The sequence below is a fragment of the Hemitrygon akajei genome, chromosome 3 (genome assembly GCF_048418815.1).
Source record: "Hemitrygon akajei chromosome 3, sHemAka1.3, whole genome shotgun sequence".
Lineage (NCBI taxonomy): Eukaryota > Metazoa > Chordata > Chondrichthyes > Myliobatiformes > Dasyatidae > Hemitrygon > Hemitrygon akajei.
Window position 1 is genome coordinate 210,564,374 of NC_133126.1, and position 20,855 is coordinate 210,585,228.

At 52.1% G+C, this 20,855-nt stretch overlaps 1 protein-coding gene across 6 annotated transcripts in view; it reads right to left on the bottom strand.

Moving 5' to 3' along the window:
* Nucleotides 1-20,855, bottom strand: part of LOC140725815 (TRAF2 and NCK-interacting protein kinase-like) — a 194,972-nt gene that overhangs the window by 130,863 nt on the left and 43,254 nt on the right. For 2 of the 6 annotated variants that reach the window (XM_073041798.1, XM_073041796.1), the window contains exons 11-13: nt 20,289-20,405; nt 11,972-12,058; nt 4,066-4,254 (exon numbers count right to left, since the gene is read on the bottom strand). In XM_073041798.1, the coding sequence (XP_072897899.1) occupies nt 4,066-4,254; nt 11,972-12,058; nt 20,289-20,405 (393 nt within the window). Of the gene's footprint in view, nt 1-4,065; nt 4,255-11,971; nt 12,062-20,288; nt 20,406-20,855 lie in introns of all 6 variants that reach the window. The other 4 variants (XM_073041795.1, XM_073041794.1, XM_073041799.1 and 1 more) reach the window with 2 other exon arrangements.

Consider the following 20,855-nt stretch of genomic DNA (forward strand, 5'->3'; position numbering starts at 1 on the left):
ACTCTGTGTCTATGAATGAACACTGCCTATCTGACACTCTGTGTCTGTGAATGAACACTGCCTATCTGACACTCTGTGTCTGTGAATGAACACTGCCTATCTGACACTCTGTGTCTGTGAATGAACACTGCCTATCTGACACTCTGTGTCTGTGAATGAACACTGCCTATCTGACACTCTGTGTCTATGAATGAACACTGCCTTTCTGACACTCTGTGTCAGTGAATGAACATTGCCTATCTGACACTCTGTATCCGTGAATGAACACTGCCTATCTGACACTCTGTGTCTATGAATGAACACTGCCTTTCTGACACTCTGTGTCTGTGAATGAACACTGCCTATCTGACACTCTGTGTCTGTGAATGAACACTGCCTATCTGACACTCTGTGTCTGTGAATGAACACTGCCTATCTGACACTCTGTGTCTATGAATGAACACTGCCTATCTGACACTCTGTGTCTATGAATGAACACTGCCTATCTGACACTCTGTATCCGTGAATGAACACTGCCTATCTGACACTCTGTATCTGTGAATGAACACTGCCTATCTGACACTCTGTGTCTGTGAATGAACACTGCCTATCTGACACTCTGTGTATGTGAATGAACACTGCCTATCTGACACTCTGTGTCTGTGAATGAACACTGCCTATCTGACACTCTGTGTCTATGAATGAACACTGCCTATCTGACACTCTGTATCCGTGAATGAACACTGCCTATCTGACACTCTGTGTCTGTGAATGAACACTGCCTATCTGACACTCTGTGTCTGTGAATGAACACTGCCTATCTGACACTCAGTGTCTATGAATGAACACTGCCTATCTGACACTCAGTGTCTGTGAATGAACACTGCCTATCTGACACTCTGTGTCTATGAATGAACACTGCCTATCTGACACTCTGTGTCTATGAATGAACACTGCCTATCTGACACTCTGCCTCTGAGAATGAACACTGCCTATCTGACACTCTGTTTCTGTGAATGAACACTGCCTATCTGACACTCTGTGTCTGTGAATGAACACTGCCTATCTGACACTCTGTGTCTGTGAATGAACACTGCCTATCTGACACTCTGCCTCTGAGAATGAACACTGCCTATCTGACACTCTGTGTCTGTGAATGAACACTGCCTATCTGACACTCTGTGTCTGTGAATGAACACTGCCTATCTGACACTCTGTGTCTGTGAATGAACACTGCCTATCTGACACTCTGTGTCTATGAATGAACACTGCCTTTCTGACACTCTGTGTCAGTGAATGAACATTGCCTATCTGACACTCTGTATCTGTGAATGAACACTGCCTATCTGACACTCTGTGTCTATGAATGAACACTGCCTTTCTGACACTCTGTGTCAGTGAATGAACATTGCCTATCTGACACTCTGTATCCGTGAATGAACACTGCCTATCTGACACTCTGTGTCTATGAATGAACACTGCCTATCTGACACTCTGTGTCTGTGAATGAACACTGCCTATCTGACACTCTGTGTCTGTGAATGAACACTGCCTATCTGACACTCTGTGTCTGTGAATGAACACTGCCTATCTGACACTCTGTGTCTATGAATGAACACTGCCTTTCTGACACTCTGTGTCAGTGAATGAACATTGCCTACCTGACACTCTGTATCTGTGAATGAACACTGCCTATCTGACACTCTGTGTCTGTGAATGAACACTGCCTATCTGACACTCTGTGTCTGTGAATGAACACTGCCTATCTGACACTCTGTGTCTATGAATGAACACTGCCTATCTGACACTCTGTGTCTATGAATGAACACTGCCTATCTGACACTCTGTATCCGTGAATGAACACTGCCTATCTGACACTCTGTGTCTGTGAATGAACACTGCCTATCTGACACTCTGTGTCTGTGAATGAACACTGCCTATCTGACACTCTGTGTCTATGAATGAACACTGCCTTTCTGACACTCTGTGTCAGTGAATGAACATTGCCTACCTGACACTCTGTATCTGTGAATGAACACTGCCTATCTGACACTCTGTGTCTGTGAATGAACACTGCCTATCTGACACTCTGTGTCTGTGAATGAACACTGCCTATCTGACACTCTGTATCTGTGAATGAACACTGCCTATCTGACACTCTGTGTCTATGAATGAACACTGCCTATCTGACACTCTGTGTCTATGAATGAACACTACCTATCTGACACTCTGTGTCTGTGAATGAACACTGCCTATCTGATACTCTGTGTCTGTGAATGAACACTGCCTATCTGACACTCTGTGTCTGTGAATGAACACTGCCTTTCTGACACTCTGTGTCTGTGAATGAACACTGCCTTTCTGACACTCTGTGTCTGTGAATGAACACTGTCTATCTGACACTCTGTGTCTGTGAATGAACACTGCCTATCTGACACTCTGTATCCGTGAATGAACACTGCCTATCTGACACTCTGTGTCTGTGAATGAACACTGCCTATCTGACACTCTGTATCTGTGAATGAACACTGCCTATCTGACACTCAGTGTCTATGAATGAACACTGCCTATCTGACACTCTGTGTCTATGAATGAACACTGCCTATCTGACACTCTGTGTCTGTGAATGAACACTGCCTATCTGACACTCTGTGTCAGTGAATGAACACTGCCTATCTGACACTCTGTGTCTATGAATGAACACTGCCTATCTGACACTCTGTGTCTATGAATGAACACTGCCTATCTGACACTCTGTGTCTGTGAATGAACACTGTCTATCTGCACTCTGTGTTTGTGAATGAACACTGCCTATCTGAACTCTGTGTTTGTGAATGAACACTGCCTATCTGACACTCTGTGTCTGTGAATGAACACTGCCTATCTGACACTCTGTGTCTATGAATGAACACTGCCTATCTGACACTCTGTGTCTGTGAATGAACACTGCCTATCTGACACTCTGTGTCTATGAATGAACACTGCCTATCTGACACTCTGTGTCTGTGAATGAACACTGTCTATCTGACACTCAGTGTCTGTGAATGAACACTGCCTATCTGACACTCTGTGTCTGTGAATGAACACTGTCTATCTGACACTCTGTGTTTATGAATGAACACTGCCTATCTGACACTCTGTGTCTGTGAATGAACACTGCCTATCTGACACTCTGTATCTGTGAATGAACACTGCCTATCTGACACTCAGTGTCTATGAATGAACACTGCCTATCTGACACTCTGCGTCTATGAATGAACACTGCCTATCTGACACTCTGTGTCTGTGAATGAACACTGCCTATCTGACACTCTGTGTCAGTGAATGAACACTGCCTATCTGACACTCAGTGTCTATGAATGAACACTGCCTATCTGACACTCTGTGTCTATGAATGAACACTGCCTATCTGACACTCTGTGTCTGTGAATGAACACTGTCTATCTGCACTCTGTGTTTGTGAATGAACACTGCCTATCTGAACTCTGTGTTTGTGAATGAACACTGCCTTTCTGACACTCTGTGTCTGTGAATGAACACTGCCTATCTGACACTCTGTGTCTGTGAATGAACACTGTCTATCTGACACTCTGTATCTGTGAATGAACACTGCCTATCTGACACTCTGTATCCGTGAATGAACACTGCCTATCTGACACTCTGTGTCTGTGAATGAACACTGCCTATCTGACACTCTGTGTCTGTGAATGAACACTGCCTATCTGATACTCTGTGTCTGTGAATGAACACTGCCTTTCTGACACTCTGTGTCTGTGAATGAACACTGTCTATCTGACACTCTGTGTCTGTGAATGAACACTGCCTATCTGACACTCTGTGTCTATGAATGAACACTGCCTATCTGACACTCTGTGCCTATGAATGAACACTGTCTATCTGACACTCTGTGTCTGTGATGCTGCTGTTCGTAAGTTTTTCATTGCACCTGTATCACCATGGACTTGTACAGATGACAATAAACTTGACTTTGACACATGACTCTGTGCCCTGGCCTAACAGTCCACTGTCCACCCAGATCCTGGGCCAGTGGGCTTCCGACTGAGCGTGCGACCTGTCAGCGCTTACCTCCTTGGCCCAGGCTGGCTTATCGTTGACGTTGAGGCTGTCTTTGTAGTGGTACAGCTGTTTCTTCTCTCCGGTCCGGGAGTCCAGCTGTTGCTGCTGTAGAGACACCAGGTAGGCCCGTTCCTGTTGCAGTTGCCTCTGCAGTCGTTCTGCCTGGCGCTGCTCCTCCAGCTGCTTTCGCTTGTACTCCTGTTCGAATATCAGACAACCGAGAGGGATATGACACCTTCAGTTATCCCCAGCCCTCCTCTCCCATCCTCCGCCCCCCACCCCTGTCATTAAGGAATACAAAGCAAAGCCTCACTCATGATGGTCTGACAGCGAAACGCGAGAGAGTGCAGATGCTGGATTTGAGATACAGCGCGGAATAGGCCTTTCCGTTCCAGTGGGCCACACCGCCCACCAACCCACTGGTTTCACCCCAGCCTAATCACAGGACAATTTACAATGGCCAGTTGACCTACTAGTCTGTATGTCTTTGCACTGCGGGAGGAAACTGGAGCATCCGGAGGAAACCCGTGCGGATGATGGGGATGACGCACACCAGGGCTGAACTTGGTTCTCCGACACCCTGAGCTAAGCTTGGCTCCCTGTAGAATCTCTCCCCAGACCAGTACCACGGCCGCAGAGGGTCATGACCTCAGCCAGCTCCAGACGTCCAGCACGTCTGCAAAAGGCCATACCTCATGTCACCCCCCAGAACATGCCCTCTTCTCGTTACTGCCATCAGGGAGGAGGCACAGCAGCCTGAAGACTCACACTGAAGGATTTAGGAACAGTTCCTCCTCTCCTCCATCAGATTTCTGAATTACTATGTACCCTAATCCTGGATTTTTGCTTCAATTTTCATTGTTGTAATTTATGATAATTATTGTCAGTCACCTGTACCTGGTGTCACTTGATGGACATGCGATCTATCTATACAGGCTATCTTATGTATTTATATTTATAGTGGTTTTTTTTTATTTTTGTGTTTTTTTGAGCTGCACCGGATCCAGAGTAACAATAATTTTGTTCTCCTTTACACTTGTGTGCTGGAAATGACATTTAACAATCTTGAATCTTTATGACTTGCACTGCACTGCTGCCACAAAGTAATTAATTTCACGTTATGCAAGTCAGTGATAATAAACCTATTTCTGATCCTCGCTCTTCATCAGAACCAGGGACAGCTGGATGTGGCTCATGTACACTCCGTGGAGAATTCCCCGTGGGGCTGGTGCTCCATCCACAATCCATCCAGATCCCATAAATTTCAAGCACAATTGGTTAATAAAGCTATGAACTTTGCTCCCTCGTTTCAAGAGTTCAAAGTTCAAAGTAAATTTATTACCAAAGTATGTATATGTCATCCTATACGGCCCTCAGATTCAATTTCCCGTGGGCATTCACAGTCTGTGTGAGCTGTCTGCCAAATGTCACTGTGTATCACTAGCACCATCTGGAATTGTTGAAATTATTATTGAGATATGTTACGTTTTAAATTTTCTTTATCCTTCTGACTGAGAGATGACAGATTTCAATGCTGCTTCATTACGTTGCAGCTCCTGGGTGAACAGGTACAGGAAACATTGAATTCCAGTTGCCAGACATACTGAGGACTACCTGGGAAGACCAAGGTGGGCTGCAGAGCTGCCCTGACAGCCAAAGTCCTTCCTTACCCTGACACCTTTCTAGCAATAAGTGTGATGGGAGATAGACACAGGGTTAACCTACGAGGAGCATTTGATGGCTTTGGGCCTGTTCTTGGTAGACTTTAAAAGAATGAGAGGGGATCTTTTCTCATCTCATTGGGACCCCCACAATCCAGACCATGGTCTCATCTCACTGGAACCCTCACCATCCAGACCATGGTCTTATCTCATTGGGACCCCCACCATCCAGACAATGGTCTCATCTCATTGGAACCCCCACCATCCAGACCATGGTCTTATCTCATTGGAACCCCCACCATCCAGACCATGGTCTCATCTCACTGGGACCCCCACCATCCAGACAATGGTCTCATCTCATTGGAACCCCCCACCATCCAGACCATGGTCTCATCTCATTGAAACCCCCACCATCCAGATCATGGTCTTATCTCATTGGAACCCCCACCATCCAGACCATGGTCTTATCTCACTGGGACCCCCACCATCCAGACAATGGTCTCATCTCATTGGAACCCCCACCATCCAGACCATGGTCTCATCTCATTGGAACCCCCACCATCCAGATCATGGTCTTATCTCATTGGAACCCCCACCATCCAGACCATGGTCTCATCTCACTGGGACCCCCACCATCCAGACAATGGTCTCATCTCATTGGAACCCCCACCATCCAGACCATGGTCTCATCTCATTGGGACCCCCACCATCCAGACCATGGTCTCATCTCACTGGGACCCCCACCATCCAGACCATGGTCTCATCTCACTGGGACCCTCACCATCCAGACCATGGTCTCATCTCACTGGGACCCTCACCATCCAGACCATGGTCTCATCTCATTGGGACCCTCACCATCCAGACCATGGTCTCATCTCACTGGGACCCTCACCATCCAGACCATGGTCTCATCTCACTGGGACCCCCACCATCCAGACCATGGTCTCATCTCACTGGGACCCTCACCATCCAGACCATGGTCTTATCTCATTGGGACCCCCACCATCCAGACCATGGTCTCATCTCACTGGAACCCCCACCATCCAGACCATGGTCTCATCTCACTGGGACCCCCACCATCCAGACCATGGTCTCATCTCACTGGGACCCTCACCATCCAGACCATGGTCTCATCTCATTGGAACCCCCACCATCCAGACCATGGTCTCATCTCACTGGGACCCCCACCATCCAGACCATGGTCTCATCTCACTGGGACCCTCACCATCCAGACCATGGTCTTATCTCATTGGGACCCCCACCATCCAGACAATGGTCTCATCTCATTGGAACCCCCACCATCCAGACCATGGTCTCATCTCATTGGAACCCCCACCATCCAGACCATGGTCTCATCTCACTGGGACCCCCACCATCCAGACCATGGTCTCATCTCACTGGAACCCCCACCATCCAGACCATGGTCTCATCTCACTGGGACCCCCACCATCCAGGCCATGGTCTCATCTCACTGGAACCCCCACCATCCAGACCATGGTCTCATCTTGCTGCTGCCATCAGGAAGAAGGTACAACCGAGATTCATTTCTGCAGGGATACTCAATAAATTCGTAGAATAATGACAGGTTCACACCACCAGGTTCAGGTGCTGTAAATACCCCTCAACCATCAGGCTCTTGAACCAGAGGCAATAACTTCACTTGTTCCATCATTGAAATGTTCCCACAACCTAGAGACTCACTTCCAAGGACTCCTCAACTCATTTCCTCAATATTTATTGATACTTATTTGCAATTATTTCTTTCTTTTTGTATTTGCACATATTTGTTGTCTTTTGCACACTGGTTGAACACCCAAGTTGGTGAGATCTTTCATTATTCTATAAATTTATTGAGTATGCCTGCAAAAACGAACCTCAGGGTGTACCTGGTGACATATATGTACTTTGATAATAAATTTATTTGGACCTTTGAAACCTATCGAATATTGAAAGGCCTAGCGAGGATGTTTCCTATAGTGGGGGAGTCTAGGACCAGACAGCACAGCCTCACAATAGACAGTCCATTTAGAACAGAGATGAGGAGGAATTTCTTTAGCTGGGGGTGGTGAATCTGTGGATTCTGTGGCAATGTCATTGAGTATATTTAAAGTAGAGGTTGATAGTTTTTGATTATTCAGGGTACCAAAGATTATGGGGAAAGAGAATGGAGTTGAGGGGGATATTAAATCAGCCATGATAGAACAGATCCAGTGGGCCAAATGGCCTAATTCTTCTCCTGTGTCTTATGGAGATGATGGCGCCTGAGATCCCCTGATGTGACCGGCAGGGCAGACAACACTTTGTAAAGGAGAGCAAAATAATTGTTACTCTGGATCTGATGCAGCACAAGAAAATGCAATAAGATAAAGAACACAATAATAAAAGCACAATAAATATAAAAACATGAGATATTCATATTCATAGATTGATTGTATGTCCATAAAGTGACGCTGGGCACAGGAGTGTCTGTACACACGGTGACTGACAGGAAATGATACAGTAGTGGTGATTGGGAGTATGGAGGGGTGGGTTAATGGGTGGAGGAGTTGATCAGCCTTACTGCTTGGGGAAAGTAACTGTTTTTGAGTCTGGTGTGGATGCTACATAGCCTCCTCCCTGATGGGAGTGGGACAGACAGTCCATGAGCAGGGTGGGTGGGATCTTTCACGATGTTACTGGCCTTTTTCCAGCACCTTTCTATATATATGTCGTTGATGGATTCAATGTTTAACGCAATTTCCAGTTAGTTTGATATGCGCCGCATTGTATGACGTAGGCAGGCGATCATGGTCTTTCTACGACCATGATGGTTCTTGGCAAATTTTTCGACAGAAGTGGTTTGCTATGGACAGCTAGACAACGTCTTTACAAGATGGTGACCCCAGCCATTATCAATAATCTTCTGAGATTGTCAGTGGTCACATAACCAGGATTTCCGATATGCACCAGCTGCTCCCATGGCTTCATGTGAGCCTGATCAGGGGTGAGGGTGCAAAGTAGGTACTACACTTTGCCCAAGGGTGACCTGCCGGCTAGCAGAGGGGAGGAGCACCTCACACCTCCTTTGGGAGAGACGCATCTCCACCCGTCACTCATTTCCAGCACACACGTAAAAAGGAGGACAAAATAATTGTTTCTCCGGATCTGATGCAGCACGTAAAAACATTATAAGATTCAGAGCACAATAATAATAAAAACATAATAAATACATAAGACTGCTTATATTCATAGATTGATTGTGTGTCCATAAAGTGACGCAAGACACAGGAGTGTCTGAACATAAGGTGACTGACAGGAAATGATATGGAGAATGGAGGAAAGTATCTGTTTCTGAGTCTGGTGGGCCTGGTGTGGATATGTTGCAGCCTCTTCCCGGAAAGCAGTGGGACAAACAACTCCATAAGCAGGGTGAATGGGATACTTCATGATGTTTCTGGCTATTTTCCAGTCAGATAAGGTCTATCTCTTCGTTCAACCACTTCCACCACTTCCTTAATTATCATGTCACTCTCCAGAAGGTCATTTTTAAGCTTCTCAGACACAGAGTGAAGCTCCCTCCACATCATCCCATCACGCACACCCGAAGCCAGACACAGAGTGAAACTCCCTCCACACCATCCCATCACACACTCCTGGGGTCAGACACAGAGTGAAGCTCCCTCCACATCGTCCCATCACACACTCCTGGGGTCAGACACAGAGTGAAGCTCCCTCCACATCATCCCATCACACACACCCGAAGCCAGACACAGAGTGAAGCTCCCTCCACACCGTCCCATCACACACTCCTGGGGTCAGACACAGAGTGAAGCTCCCTCCACACCATCCCATCACACACTCCCGGGGTCAGACACAGAGTGAAGCTCCCTCCACATCATCCCATCACACACACCCGAAGCCAGACACAGAGTGAAGCTCCCTCCACACCGTCCCATCACACACACCCGAAGCCAGACACAGAGTGAAGCTCCCTCCACACCATCCCATCACACACACCCGAAGCCAGACACAGAGTGAAGCTCCCTCCACACCATCCCATCACACACTCCTGGGGTCAGACACAGCGAGAAGCTCCTTCCACACCATCCCATCCCACACTCCTGGGGTCAGACACAGAGTGAAGTTCCTTCCACACTGTCCCATCACACACTCCCAGGGTCAGACACAGAGTGAAGCTCCCTCCACACCGTCCCATCACACACACCCGAAGCCAGACACAGAGTGAAACTCCCTCCACACCATCCCATCACACACTCCTGGGGTCAGACACAGAGTGAAGCTCCCTCCACATCGTCCCATCACACACTCCTGGGGTCAGACACAGAGTGAAGCTCCCTCCACACCATCCCATCACACACTCCTGGGGTCAGACACAGAGTGAAGCTCCCTCCACATCATCCCATCACACACACCCGAAGCCAGACACAGAGTGAAGCTCCCTCCACACCATCCCATCACACACTCCCGGGGTCAGACACAGAGTGAAGCTCCCTCCACATCATCCCATCACGCACACCCGAAGCCAGACACAGAGTGAAACTCCCTCCACACCATCCCATCACACACTCCCGGGGTCAGACACAGAGTGAAGCTCCCTCCACATCATCCCATCACACACACCCGAAGCCAGACACAGAGTGAAGCTCCCTCCACACCGTCCCATCACACACACCCGAAGCCAGACACAGAGTGAAGCTCCCTCCACACCATCCCATCACACACTCCTGGGGTCAGACACAGCGAGAAGCTCCTTCCACACCATCCCATCCCACACTCCTGGGGTCAGACACAGAGTGAAGTTCCTTCCACACTGTCCCATCACACACTCCCAGGGTCAGACACAGAGTGAAGCTCCCTCCACACCGTCCCATCACACACTCCCGGGGTCAGACACAGAGTGAAGCTCCCTCCACACCGTCCCATCACACACTCCCGGGGTCAGACACAGAGTGAAGCTCCCTCCACACCGTCCCATCACACACTCCCGGGGTCAGACACAGAGAGAAGCTCCCTCCACACCGTCCCATCACACACACCCGAAGCCAGACACAGAGTGAAGCTCCCTCCACATCATCCCATCACACACACCCGAAGCCAGACACAGAGTGAAGCTCCCTCCACACCGTCCCATCACACACTCCCAGGGTCAGACACAGAGTGAAGCTCCTTCCACACTGTCCCATCACACACTCCCAGGGTCAGACACAGAGTGAAGCTCCTTCCACACTGTCCCATCACACACTCCCAGGGTCAGACACAGAGTGAAGCTCCCTCCACACCGTCCCATCACACACTCCCGGGGTCAGACACAGAGTGAAGCTCCCTCCACACCGTCCCATCACACACTCCCGGGGTCAGACACAGAGAGAAGCTCCCTCCACACCATCCCATCACATACACCCGAAGCCAGACACAGAGTGAAGCTCCCTCCACACCATCCCATCACACACTCCCGGGGTCAGACACAGCGAGAAGCTCCTTCCACACCATCCCATCCCACACTCCTGGGGTCAGACACAGAGTGAAGCTCCTTCCACACCGTCCCATCACGCACTCCCGGGGTCAGACACAGAGTGAATCTCCCTCCACACCATCCCATCACACACTCCCGGGGTCAGACACAGAGAGAAGCTCCCTCCACACCGTCCCATCACACACTCCCAGGGTCAGACACAGAGCGAAACTCCCTCCACACCGTCCCATCACACACTCCTGGGGTCAGACACAGAGAGAAGCTCCCTCCACACCGTCCCATCACACACTCCTGGGGTCAGACACAGAGTGAAGCTCCCTCCACACCATCCTATCACACACTCCCAAAGCCAGACACAGCGTGAAGCTCCCTCGACGCTGTCCCGTCAAAGAATCCTGTGTTCAGACACAGAGTGAAGCTCCCTCTGCACTGCCCCAACACACACTCCCAGAGACAGACAGAGTCTGACACATTGCTGGGGTCAGACCGAGTGAAGCTCGTTCTACAGTGTGACTGGATGATGAAGGATCTAAAGCATCCAGTCACACACTCCTGAGGGAGGGAAAGCACAGGTTAGAATGGGAAGATCACGTTCACCCTCTGCACCAAGCTTCTCACAGCACTGAGGTGCAGCCCATGTCGAATGCGATGGGTATATGGTCTGGAGGAGGATGTTGATGAGGGGTGGGCTTCACGTTGGCCAGAGTTACCAGTGGAATGTGCTAGAAGGTAGGGTAGGTGGGTGGACGGTGAGGACAGTATTGATGAGGGGTACATTTACCAGTAGAAGGGCCTGTTCCTGCAGGAGCTGGTGCTGAAGGATCTCTAACTGTCTCTGTTCCTCCTCTAACTGGCGTCTGATGTACTCCTGCTGACATCAGGGGAGAGAGCGAGAGAAAGAGAGAGTGACAGGCATAAAGCGAGAAAACAGGGATGATTCAGAAACAAAGGACAAAGAACAGGAACAGCAAGAATCAGAAACTCCAGAATAAAGTCCACATCACCCAGTCCAACATGGATCCCTCACCCAGTCCAACATGGGTTCCTCACCCAGTCCAATGTAAATCCCTCACCCAGACCAACATGGATCCCTCACCCAGTCCAACATGGATCCCTCACCCAGTCCAACGTGGGTCCCTCACCCAGTCCAACGTAAATCCCTCACCCAGTCCAACATGGGTCCCTCACCCAGTCCAACATGGGTCCCTCACCCAGTCCGACGTAAATCCCTCACCCAGTCCAACGTGGGTCCCTCACCCAGTCCAACGTGGGTCCCTCACCCAGTCCAACATGGGTCCCTCACCCAGTCCGACGTAAATCCCTCACCCAGTCCAACATGGGTTCCTCACCCAGTCCGACGTAAATCCCTCACCCAGTCCAACATGGGTTCCTCACCCAGTCCGACGTAAATCCCTCACCCAGACCAACGTGGGTCCCTCACCCAGTCCAATGTAAATCCCTCACCCAGTCCAACGTGGGTCCCTCACCCAGTCCAACATGGGTCCCTCACCCAGTCCAACGTGGGTCCCTCACCCAGTCCAACATGGGTCCCTCACCCAGTCCGACGTAAATCCCTCACCCAGTCCAACGTGGGTCCCTCACCCAGTCCAACATGGGTCCCTCACCCAGTCCAACGTGGGTCCCTCACCCAGTCCAACATGGGTCCCTCACCCAGTCCGACGTAAATCCCTCACCCAGTCTGTCGTAAATCCCTCACCCAGTCCAACGTGGGTCCCTCACCCAGTCCAACATGGGTCCCTCACCCAGTCCGACGTAAATCCCTCACCCAGTCCAACGTGGGTCCCTCACCCAGTCCAACATGGGTCCCTCACCCAGTCCAACGTAAATCCCTCACCCAGTCCAATGTAAATCCCTCACCCAGTCCAACGTGGGTCCCTCAACCAGTCCAATGTGGGTACCTCACCCAGTCCAACGTAAATCCCTCACCCAGTCCAACATGGGTTCCTCACCCAGTCCAACGTAAATCCCACACCCAGTCCAACATGGGTTCCTCACCCAGTCAACGTGGGTCCCTCACCCAGTCCAACGTAAATCCCTCACCCAGTCCAACATGGGTCCCTCACCCAGTCCAACATGGGTCCCTCACCCAGTCCGACGTAAATCCCTCACCCAGTCCAACGTGGGTCCCTCACCCAGTCCAACGTGGGTCCCTCACCCAGTCCAACATGGGTCCCTCACCCAGTCCGACGTAAATCCCTCACCCAGTCCAACATGGATCCCTCACCCAGTCCAACATGGGTCCCTCACCCAGTCCAACGTGGGTCCCTCACCCAGTCTGATGTAAATCCCTCACCCAGTCCAACATGGGTCCCTCACCCAGTCCGACATAAATCCCTCACCCAGTCCAACGTAAATCCCTCACCCAGTCCAATGTGGGTTCCTCACCCAGTTCAACATGGGTCCCTTACCCAGTCCAACCTGGGTCCCTCACCCAGTTCAACGTAAATCCCTCACCCAGTCCAACGTGGGTCCCTCACCCAGTCCAACGTAAATCCCTCACCCAGTCCAACGTGGGTTCCTCACCCAGTCCAACATGGGTCCCTCACCCAGTCCAACGTGGGTCCCTCACCCAGTCCAACGTAAATCTCTCACCCAGTCCAACGTGGGTCCCTCACCCAGTCCAACGTAAATCCCTCACCCAGTCCAACGTAAATCCCTCACCCAGTCCAACGTGGGTCCCTCACCCAGTCCGACGTAAATCCCTCACCCAGTCCGACGTAAATCCCTCACCCAGTCTGATGTAAATCCCTCACCCAGTCCAACATGGGTCCCTCACCCAGTCCGACATAAATCCCTCACCCAGTCCAATGTGGGTCCCTCACCCAGTCCAACGTAAATCCCTCACCCAGTCCAATGTGGGTTCCTCACCCAGTTCAACATGGGTCCCTTACCCAGTCCAACATGGGTCCCTCACCCAGTCCAACGTGGGTCCCTCACCCAGTCCGACGTAAATCCCTCACCCAGTCCAACGTGGGTCCCTCACCCAGTCCAACATGGGTCCCTCACCCAGTCCAACGTGGGTCCCTCACCCAGTCCGACGTAAATCCCTCACCCAGTCCAACGTGGGTCCCTCACCCAGTCCAACATGGGTCCCTCACCCAGTCCAACGTAAATCCCTCACCCAGTCCAACGTAAATCCCTCACCCAGTCCAACGTGGGTCCCTCAACCAGTCCAACGTGGGTCCCTCACCCAGTCCAACGTAAATCCCTCACCCAGTCCAACATGGGTTCCTCACCCAGTCCAACATAAATCCCTCACCCAGTCCAACATGGGTTCCTCACCCAGTCAACGTGGGTCCCTCACCCAGTCCAACGTAAATCCCTCACCCAGTCCAACATGGGTCCCTCACCCAGTCCAACATGGGTCCCTCACCCACTCCAACATGGGTCCCTCACCCAGTCCGATGTAAATCCCTCACCCAGTCCAACGTGGGTCCCTCACCCAGTCTGATGTAAATCCCTCACCCAGTCCAACATGGGTCCCTCACCCAGTCCGACATAAATCCCTCACCCAGTCCAACGTAAATCCCTCACCCAGTCCAATGTGGGTTCCTCACCCAGTTCAACATGGGTCCCTTACCCAGTCCAACCTGGGTCCCTCACCCAGTCCAACGTGGGTCCCTCACCCAGTCCAACGTGGGTCCCTCACCCAGTTCAACGTAAATCCCTCACCCAGTCCAACGTGGGTCCCTCACCCAGTCCAACGTAAATCCCTCACCCAGTCCAACGTGGGTTCCTCACCCAGTCCAACATGGGTCCCTCACCCAGTCCAACGTGGGTCCCTCACCCAGTCCAACGTAAATCCCTCACCCAGTCAAACGTGGGTCCCTCACCCAGTCCAACGTAAATCCCTCACCCAGTCCAACGTGGGTCCCTCACCCAGTCCGACGTAAATCCCTCACCCAGTCCAACGTAAATCCCTCACCCAGTCAACGTGGGTCCCTCACCCAGTCTGATGTAAATCCCTCACCCAGTCTGATGTAAATCCCTCACCCAGTCCAACATGGGTCCCTCACCCAGTCCGACATAAATCCCTCACCCAGTCCAATGTGGGTCCCTCACCCAGTCCAACGTAAATCCCTCACCCAGTCCAATGTGGGTTCCTCACCCAGTTCAACATGGGTCCCTTACCCAGTCCAACATGGGTCCCTCACCCAGTCCAACGTGGGTCCCTCACCCAGTCCAACGTAAATCCCTCAACCAATCCAACGTGGGTCCCTCACCCAGTCCAACGTGGGTCCCTCACCCAGTTCAACGTAAATCCCTCACCCAGTCCAACGTGGGTCCCTCACCCAGTCCAACGTAAATCCCTCACCCAGTCCAACGTGGGTTCCTCACCCAGTCCCACGTGGGTCCCTCACCCAGTCCAACGTGGGTCCCTCACCCAGTCCAACGTAAATCCCTCACCCAGTCCAACATGGGTCCCTCACCCAGTCCAACGTAAATCCCTCACCCAGTCCAACGTAAATCCCTCACCCAGTCCAACGTGGGTCCCTCACCCAGTCCAACATGGGTCCCTCACCCAGTCCGACGTAAATCCCTCACCCAGTCCAACGTGGGTCCCTCACCCAGTCCAACATGGGTCCCTCACCCAGTCCAACGTGGGTCCCTCACCCAGTCCAACATGGGTCCCTCACCCAGTCCGACGTAAATCCCTCACCCAGTCTGACGTAAATACCTCACCCAGTCCAACGTGGGTCCCTCACCCAGTCCAACATGGGTCCCTCACCCAGTCCGACGTAAATCCCTCACCCAGTCCAACGTGGGTCCCTCACCCAGTCCAACATGGGTCCCTCACCCAGTCCAACGTGGGTCCCTCACCCAGTCCGACGTAAATCCCTCACCCAGTCCAACATGGATCCCTCACCCAGTCCAACATGGGTCCCTCACCCAGTCCAACGTGGGTCCCTCACCCAGTCTGATGTAAATCCCTCACCCAGTCCAACATGGGTCCCTCACCCAGTCCGACATAAATCCCTCACCCAGTCCAACGTAAATCCCTCACCCAGTCCAATGTGGGTTCCTCACCCAGTTCAACATGGGTCCCTTACCCAGTCCAACCTGGGTCCCTCACCCAGTTCAACGTAAATCCCTCACCCAGTCCAACGTGGGTCCCTCACCCAGTCCAACGTAAATCCCTCACCCAGTCCAACGTGGGTTCCTCACCCAGTCCAACATGGGTCCCTCACCCAGTCCAACGTGGGTCCCTCACCCAGTCCAACGTAAATCTCTCACCCAGTCCAACGTGGGTCCCTCACCCAGTCCAACGTAAATCCCTCACCCAGTCCAACGTAAATCCCTCACCCAGTCCAACGTGGGTCCCTCACCCAGTCCGACGTAAATCCCTCACCCAGTCCGACGTAAATCCCTCACCCAGTCTGATGTAAATCCCTCACCCAGTCCAACATGGGTCCCTCACCCAGTCCGACATAAATCCCTCACCCAGTCCAATGTGGGTCCCTCACCCAGTCCAACGTAAATCCCTCACCCAGTCCAATGTGGGTTCCTCACCCAGTTCAACATGGGTCCCTTACCCAGTCCAACATGGGTCCCTCACCCAGTCCAACGTGGGTCCCTCACCCAGTCCGACGTAAATCCCTCACCCAGTCCAACGTGGGTCCCTCACCCAGTCCAACATGGGTCCCTCACCCAGTCCAACGTGGGTCCCTCACCCAGTCCGACGTAAATCCCTCACCCAGTCCAACGTGGGTCCCTCACCCAGTCCAACATGGGTCCCTCACCCAGTCCAACGTAAATCCCTCACCCAGTCCAACGTAAATCCCTCACCCAGTCCAACGTGGGTCCCTCAACCAGTCCAACGTGGGTCCCTCACCCAGTCCAACGTAAATCCCTCACCCAGTCCAACATGGGTTCCTCACCCAGTCCAACATAAATCCCTCACCCAGTCCAACATGGGTTCCTCACCCAGTCAACGTGGGTCCCTCACCCAGTCCAACGTAAATCCCTCACCCAGTCCAACATGGGTCCCTCACCCAGTCCAACATGGGTCCCTCACCCACTCCAACATGGGTCCCTCACCCAGTCCGATGTAAATCCCTCACCCAGTCCAACGTGGGTCCCTCACCCAGTCTGATGTAAATCCCTCACCCAGTCCAACATGGGTCCCTCACCCAGTCCGACATAAATCCCTCACCCAGTCCAACGTAAATCCCTCACCCAGTCCAATGTGGGTTCCTCACCCAGTTCAACATGGGTCCCTTACCCAGTCCAACCTGGGTCCCTCACCCAGTCCAACGTGGGTCCCTCACCCAGTCCAACGTGGGTCCCTCACCCAGTTCAACGTAAATCCCTCACCCAGTCCAACGTGGGTCCCTCACCCAGTCCAACGTAAATCCCTCACCCAGTCCAACGTGGGTTCCTCACCCAGTCCAACATGGGTCCCTCACCCAGTCCAACGTGGGTCCCTCACCCAGTCCAACGTAAATCCCTCACCCAGTCAAACGTGGGTCCCTCACCCAGTCCAACGTAAATCCCTCACCCAGTCCAACGTGGGTCCCTCACCCAGTCCGACGTAAATCCCTCACCCAGTCCAACGTAAATCCCTCACCCAGTCAACGTGGGTCCCTCACCCAGTCTGATGTAAATCCCTCACCCAGTCTGATGTAAATCCCTCACCCAGTCCAACATGGGTCCCTCACCCAGTCCGACATAAATCCCTCACCCAGTCCAATGTGGGTCCCTCACCCAGTCCAACGTAAATCCCTCACCCAGTCCAATGTGGGTTCCTCACCCAGTTCAACATGGGTCCCTTACCCAGTCCAACATGGGTCCCTCACCCAGTCCAACGTGGGTCCCTCACCCAGTCCAACGTAAATCCCTCAACCAATCCAACGTGGGTCCCTCACCCAGTCCAACGTGGGTCCCTCACCCAGTTCAACGTAAATCCCTCACCCAGTCCAACGTGGGTCCCTCACCCAGTCCAACGTAAATCCCTCACCCAGTCCAACGTGGGTTCCTCACCCAGTCCCACGTGGGTCCCTCACCCAGTCCAACGTGGGTCCCTCACCCAGTCCAACGTAAATCCCTCACCCAGTCCAACATGGGTCCCTCACCCAGTCCAACGTAAATCCCTCACCCAGTCCAACGTAAATCCCTCACCCAGTCCAACGTGGGTCCCTCACCCAGTCCAACATGGGTCCCTCACCCAGTCCGACGTAAATCCCTCACCCAGTCCAACGTGGGTCCCTCACCCAGTCCAACATGGGTCCCTCACCCAGTCCAACGTGGGTCCCTCACCCAGTCCAACATGGGTCCCTCACCCAGTCCGACGTAAATCCCTCACCCAGTCTGACGTAAATCCCTCACCCAGTCCAACGTGGGTCCCTCACCCAGTCCAACATGGGTCCCTCACCCAGTCCGACGTAAATCCCTCACCCAGTCCAACGTGGGTCCCTCACCCAGTCCAACATGGGTCCCTCACCCAGTCCAACGTGGGTCCCTCACCCAGTCTGATGTAAATCCCTCACCCAGTCTGATGTAAATCCCTCACCCAGTCCAACATGGGTCCCTCACCCAGTCCGACATAAATCCCTCACCCAGTCCAACGTAAATCCCTCACCCAGTCCAATGTGGGTTCCTCACCCAGTTCAACATGGGTCCCTTACCCAGTCCAACCTGGGTCCCTCACCCAGTCCAACGTGGGTCCCTCACCCAGTCCAACGTGGGTCCCTCACCCAGTTCAACGTAAATCCCTCACCCAGTCCAACGTGGGTCCCTCACCCAGTCCAACGTAAATCCCTCACCCAGTCCAACGTGGGTTCCTCACCCAGTCCAACATGGGTCCCTCACCCAGTCCAACGTGGGTCCCTCACCCAGTCCAACGTAAATCCCTCACCCAGTCAAACGTGGGTCCCTCACCCAGTCCAACGTAAATCCCTCACCCAGTCCAACGTGGGTCCCTCACCCAGTCCGACGTAAATCCCTCACCCAGTCCAACGTAAATCCCTCACCCAGTCAACGTGGGTCCCTCACCCAGTCTGATGTAAATCCCTCACCCAGTCTGATGTAAATCCCTCACCCAGTCCAACATGGGTCCCTCACCCAGTCCGACATAAATCCCTCACCCAGTCCAATGTGGGTCCCTCACCCAGTCCAACGTAAATCCCTCACCCAGTCCAATGTGGGTTCCTCACCCAGTTCAACATGGGTCCCTTACCCAGTCCAACATGGGTCCCTCACCCAGTCCAACGTGGGTCCCTCACCCAGTCCAACGTAAATCCCTCAACCAATCCAACGTGGGTCCCTCACCCAGTCCAACGTGGGTCCCTCACCCAGTTCAACGTAAATCCCTCACCCAGTCCAACGTGGGTCCCTCACCCAGTCCAACGTAAATCCCTCACCCAGTCCAACGTGGGTTCCTCACCCAGTCCCACGTGGGTCCCTCACCCAGTCCAACGTGGGTCCCTCACCCAGTCCAACGTAAATCCCTCACCCAGTCCAACATGGGTCCCTCACCCAGTCCAACGTAAATCCCTCACCCAGTCCAACGTAAATCCCTCACCCAGTCCAACGTGGGTCCCTCACCCAGTCCAACATGGGTCCCTCACCCAGTCCGACGTAAATCCCTCACCCAGTCCAACGTGGGTCCCTCACCCAGTCCAACATGGGTCCCTCACCCAGTCCGACGTAAATCCCTCACCCAGTCCAACATGGGTCCCTCACCCAGTCCAACGTAAATCCCTCACCCAGTCCAACGTGGGTCCCTCACCCAGTCCAACGTAAATCCCTCACCCAGTCCAACGTGGGTCCCTCACCCAGTCCAACGTAAATCCCTCACCCAGACCAACGTGGGTCCCTCACCCAGTCCAATGTAAATCCCTCACCCAGTCCAACGTGGGTTCCTCACACCGAGCACATTTCTTCATAATTCTTATTGAAACTTAGTTTTTATTATGTATTGCAACGTACTGCTGCCACAAAACAACACATTTCATGACACACTGTATGCTGTGATATTAATCCTGATTCTGATTCAGATTTGCAAACATTGGCCACTTCACTGGATTTGCCCCTCCTCTGGAACTGGGGTAATTCTCCCTTGCCACACCATCACTCACCTGCTCCCTCTCAGCCTTACGCCTCTCCTCCTCCCTCTGCAGCCTCTCCATCTCCTCGTAGCGGCGTCTCTGCTCACGTTCCTGCTGTTTCCGGAACTCCCGCTCTCTCCGTTGTTGCTAGGACACGAGATAGATAGATAGATAGATAGATAGATACTTTATTCATCCCCATGGGGAAATTCAACTTTTTTTCCAATGTCCCATACACTTGTAGCAAAACTAATTACATACAATACTTAACTCAGTAAAAAATATGATATGCATCTAAATCACTATCTCAAAAAGCATTAATAATAGCTTTTAAAAAGTTCTTAAGTCCTGGCGGTAGAATTGTAAAGCCTAATGGCATTGGGGAGTATTGACCTCTTCATCCTGTCTGAGGAGCATTGCATCGATAGTAACCTGTCGCTGAAACTGCTTCTCTGTCTCTGGATGGTGCTATGTAGAGGATGTTCAGAGTTATCCATAATTGACCGTAGCCTACTCAGCGCCCTTCGCTCAGCTACCGATGTTAAACTCTCCAGTACTTTGCCCACGACAGAGCCCGCCTTCCTTACCAGCTTATTA